General features: G+C 46.8%; 1 protein-coding gene across 1 annotated transcript in view; it reads left to right on the top strand.

Annotated features, from left to right (window-relative positions):
- LOC147009479 (uncharacterized) overlaps positions 1 to 4487 on the top strand; it is a 67254-nt gene extending 62767 nt beyond the window's left edge. The window contains exon 5 of the mRNA XM_085861849.1: positions 422 to 4487. Within this exon, the coding sequence (XP_085717975.1) occupies positions 422 to 2040 (1619 nt within the window). The 3' untranslated portion in view covers positions 2041 to 4487. The remainder of the gene's footprint in view (positions 1 to 421) is intronic.
- The last annotated feature ends 1109 nt before the right edge of the window (positions 4488 to 5596 follow it).

Genomic DNA, 5596 nt, shown 5'->3' on the forward strand with positions numbered 1-5596 from the left:
TTAGTTCATTGATGTGAAACTTTGGAATATTTCGTGAAATGGAGTGGTTTCTGTGTTGGGGTCTGAAAAGACCCCAGGTAGTAAGATTAGGTAGTAAAATATTAAGAGTATTAAGGACAAGGGTTAAGAGGTAGAGGAAAATCACAAAGTAACTAAACAACTCTTTGGAGTCTCCCTCTCTGTTCATCATCAGCTTTTTTTCATTCCAATATTTATGTGAGGATGTTGATGAAATATAGAGAACGAGTTTGAATGTTAGGTCATGTTGTGGTTGGTTAATTGTGATGGTTAATTTTTCGTTTGTGCAGTGAAACAAATACATACGTACGTGTTAGCCTTGGGTATGTTTGTCAGAATAACGTTATGAATATTGAACAGAATCTGATTTTTTTTCACAGGTCATGTGATGTTGTATTTACAGGAGAATCCATTGAATATACAAGGGAGACTGCACCTACGTTTATGAACGGTGCGGACCCACGCCCGCAGCATTCTCCAACTGATACAAACATAAAGAGTTTTTACAAAAAGGACAAACTAAATGAAGAAATGTTTGCACTGCATAATTTTCACAAGGCTCTTAAGGAAAAGGAAGGGGAACACCCATGCAAATGCACAAATTGTGGAAAATCGTTCAAACGGTCATACAGCCTGAAAGCACACATGAGAATTCACAATGGAGAACACCGATACAAATGCACAGTTTGTGAAAAAAAATTTAGTCGGTCCTCGAGACTTAAAGAACACATGATAATTCACAGCAGAAAATGCCCGTACAAATGCACAAATTGTGGAAAATCTTTCCATCAGTCATCTCACCTAAAATCACATGAAAGAATACACAATGGAGAGTGCCCGTTCAAATGCACAAATTGTGGAAAATCCTTCCTTCATTCATCCAGCTTTAAGATACACATGAGAATTCACAATGGCGAACGCCCATTTAAATGCTCACGTTGTGAAAAATCCTTCATTCATTCATCCAGCTTTAAGGTACACATGAGAATTCACAATGGAGAACGGCCATTTAAATGCTCAAGTTGTGAAAAATCTTTCAACCAATCATCTCACCTAAAATCACATATGGGATTACACAATGGAGAACGCCCATACAAATGCAAAAATTGTGGAAAATCCTTCATTCAGTCATCCACATTAAAGATACACCTCAGAATTCACAATGGAGAATGCCCATACAAATGCACAACTTGTGGAAAATCTTTCAATCGATCATCTACCCATAAAACACATATGAGAATTCACAATGGCGAACGCCCGTACGAATGTACAAATTGTGGAAAATCTTTTAATCGATCATCCACCCTTAAAACACACATGACAATTCACAATGGAGAGCGCCCGTACAAATGCACAATTTGTGGAAAATCTTTTAATCATCCATCCACCCATAAATCGCACATGAGAATTCACAATGGTGAACGCCCATATAAGTGCATAGTTTGTGGAAATTCTTTTAATCGTTCATCCACCCTTAAAACACACGTGGCAATTCACAATGGAGAACGCCCGTACAAATGCACAGTTTGTGGAAAATCTTTCATTCAGCCATCCAACCTTAAAACACACATGAGAATTCACAATGGTGAATGCCCATACAAATGCACAAAGTGTGAAAAATCCTTCATTCATTCATCCAGCTTGAAAATACACTTGAAAATTCACAATGGAGAATGCCCATATAAATGCACAAATTGTGGAAAATCATTCAATCGGTCATATAGCTTTAAAACACACATGAGAGGTCACAGTGGAGAACGCCCATATAAATGCACAGTTTGTGAAAAATATTTCAGTGTATCATCGAGCCTTCGACATCACATGATGATTCACAGTGGAGAGTGCCCATACAAATGCTCAAGTTGTGGAAAATCTTTCAATCGATCGTGTCATCTGAAAACACACATGAGAATTCACAATGGCGAGCGCCCGTACAAATGCTCAATTTGTGGAAAATCTTTTAGTCAGTCATCCAACCTTAAAAGGCACATGGGAATTCACGATGGAGAACACCGAATATAAATGCACAGTTTGAGGAGAATCATTAATTCACTGATGCCACCTCAAAAGGCATTTTGACAATTCATAATGGAGAACGTGTGAAAAGCTGTTTATTCAATCATATAACTTGAAAACGTAAAATAACTCGAATAGCACTTGGGAGAGCGCATACTCCCTCTGGGCAGAACAGTTTACGTTTTGTATCCCAATGACAGGGTGGAACTGCATCTGGACATTAACCAAAATGCCACCAAATTGTTACACACCCAACCTGTCCACTGAATTTCGTCCAAATCCGTCCTTACTTTTGTGAGACATCCTGCTCACAGACTGGCAATGAAATAGACAAACAAACAGCGGTGAAAACATCACCTCTGTCCACCTCTGTGGCTGTGGTAAATAGCAGGGGATATCGGGCACTGCCCCGGTTGATCCCCTTCACTGTCTGGCTTAGTCAGCTTTTCCCGGTGGTGGTTTTGGAACGTGTTGCACATTGAAAAGCTTTGGAGTTATTTGTCTCATGGTGATTACCTTTTGGCTGTGTGCCAGTAGTCTCACTGCCTGACCCAACATCCCAATGCACACTTTTTTTGGCCTTTGGTGCCGTCAAAACGGACGATTGGCTTATGTGTGCCGTAGGTTTAACCTTGTACAGATTCTTAATTACCTCCACCCAAAATTTGGGGCCTTTTGAAGCAAAGGTTCGGCCGTGAAATTATAACCTATAACCACACAAACAAACACACACATGTACAAACAAACACTTGAAAATATTGTTGTGGTTGACGAAATTCGCAAACCACCATTCAGGTCCCTTAGGTGAGATATCTCGGTAAGTATATGTGTAGTTAGACCCAAACCCGTTGTCGAGAGGGAATAAATGTCATTCATGCGGGCTGCGACTCTTCAGGATAGCCGTTTTTCTTTTACTATCTTTATTTTGGACCAGCCGCCATTATTACCACCACCAACCACGTCTCAACAGCCATCACACAACAACCACCAACCACAACGCCGCTTCACAACAACAACCACCAACCACAACGCCGCTTCACAACAACAACCACCAACCACAACGCCGCTTCACAACAACAACCACCAACCACAACGCCGCTTCACAACAACAACCACCAACCACAACGCCGCTTCACAACAACAACCACCAACCACAACTCCGCTTCACCACAACCGCCACGACCTTTACCGTCACAACTCGCCACCATCGCATCCCCCACCATTCTCGCGCCACTTGTGGGCACCGATACTGGAGATACTGGACTCGTGTAGGGCGCGCACCGAGCAGCGTGTTCAAAAACATCACGGACTTTCCACAGAAAACGGATCAAAAACGACTCACGCCCACTTTTGTTCCGTCCAATCGGTGAGCGAGGGGCGATTTGGCCCCGCCTCCAGGGCGTTGGAGGGCGGTCGCTATATGCAAATTCATGGATCAAAAAGCATTCACGCCCACTTTTCCTCGGGCCAATGGGGAGCAAGTTAGAGAGGTGAAGGGTCGGAGGCAGAGGGTCAAGGGTGAAAGAGCGAAGCCACGGGGCTTATATAAACGGCTGCGTTCGTCAGTAAAAGGAGTAGTTGTGCGGAGTTCAAGAGAGTCGTCGGTGGAGCTGGAAAGAAGTGGGAGAAGTCAAGAGTGAAGAGTTGGGACGAGCCAAGAGAGGAGACGGAGAGGGCGAGTAGACGGAGCTGTGGAGAGGTGACGGCGGCGAAGGCGGATGAGGGGGTGCTCGCGTCGGTGCCGGGAGCTGCACAGGGAGAGGCCAGCAACGCGCCCGGGGTCGAGGAGGAGACGCTCGCCGCGGGACCCGAGACAGGGTGATATCCTCCTTCCCCCGAGCATCAGCAACCCCCTCCTGTTTCCCCCCCGCGCTGAGATAGTGCGACAAAGGGGGCCCCCTTCCCACCCCCTACCAGACACTGTCCGCGAGGCCCGCGGAGTTGAGGCACCACCGCCACTTCGCGTCTCATCATCAGACGGGTAGGCCCGACCTGGTCTCGGCCCCAGGCCCGCCTCATCCTTGAGGATGGTTCTTTTTCTTTTGCTTTGGGAATATGTGTTGTCGGCGCCGTCTGTGAAGTAAAATTGTATAAGTGTTGCCGTAACCCGGTAGTCGGTTAGATCTGCATTGTTGCATTTGCTTTTTGTGTAATATTGTGTTTCTTCTTCTATTACATTTGCTTTTGGTGTAATTGTATATGTGTGCTTTCCGTTCATCGCGAAATAAATGTGCTTATTGTTGAACTGTTTTCCCGCTTCGCTTCGTCTTTTCTTTCATTGAATCTCCATCTTGCTTCACGTAAAGGGTTGGTCGTGGGCTAAAACGCCCGATAATTAATCGAACCGTCGAGGCCGACGAATAACACCGCTCGGTTATCCCGATAGTCCGGAACGGGTCGCTTAAAGTGGCCCGTGTCCGAAGTCGACCTGCGGTGAGGTGCGATCGCCCGGTCTACCCTCCGTGTGGGTACTTAGGTAGGTCGAATTTGGCGAGCAACCCTATCCCACGCGGGGGCCGATTGGCACGATCGTGGTGAGACCGAAAGGTCCACCCGTGACTGGTTCCCGGCGTTAGTCCGAGAGGGTCACGACTGGATTGTCCGTCCGGTGGGCGACGTGCCGCGATTCGAGTTACGTGGCCGTCCGCACGCCGGCGGGCGCGAATCCGCAACACTGGTGTCAGGTCGTGCGATATAAACTCATCGCCCTCCTCGCGGCACTGGTATTGGAGAACGGGAAAACGGGCTCTCCTGTCTCCGGCTAAATTCACGGGAATCGGTCCAGGGGTGAGAGGAGCGACCCCCCGATTCCCTCCAAATTACGAGCGAGCGAAATTAACCCTTTAAGAGAAGCAAGATGGCGTCTCAAGGCGAGCGGGAGCCGGGGGTATTAGAAATGGATGTAGAATGTGTAGGATCCATGGCTCAGGATGAAATCCCCGTGCAGGAAATGTTGGTTGTACAGGAAAACGAACTCGCCCAACTGAACCCAGAGCCCGAAATGGGTGCGGCAGCGGCCGCGGTGTATGACACCTCCCCTCCCCCTCTCCACCAAAACCCTTCCCCAACCCCTGCCGAAACGGCTCACCCAAGCGCACCCGACATGGCCCAGCTATTCACCATGCTGGCAAAAATGTATGCGGAAATGACAGCGAACATGATCAAGCAAATGAACGAAAAGATGGATACATACACAAATGAAATGAAAAACGGAATGAAAGGCATGAACGAAAAGATGGATACAAACACGAATGAAATGAGAAACGAAATGAACAAGCAAATAAACGGAGTGGAAGCAAACATGAAGGAAGAAACTAAAAAGCTGCGGGGTGAGATGCAGAACATGGGCCGATGCCTGCAGGCGGGCATGAAGGCTGTGACCAGGGAGATCAAAATGGCGACTCCACGTGTTGAAGCGAACGAGCTGGGAGGGGGTGCAACGGTGACCGAAAGGGAAAAATTAAATGGGGAGACCAAAACGTGTGAGACGAGACACGAGGTGACGACAAAGGAAATAAAAATAGTTGAGACAAGGGAGGTAAAGGGTGAAGAGGTGACTGAG

The sequence above is a fragment of the Eptatretus burgeri genome, chromosome 17 (assembly GCF_056783735.1).
Source record: "Eptatretus burgeri isolate ZD-2024b chromosome 17, Ebu_testis_v1, whole genome shotgun sequence".
In the NCBI taxonomy this organism is placed as follows: domain Eukaryota; kingdom Metazoa; phylum Chordata; class Myxini; order Myxiniformes; family Myxinidae; genus Eptatretus; species Eptatretus burgeri.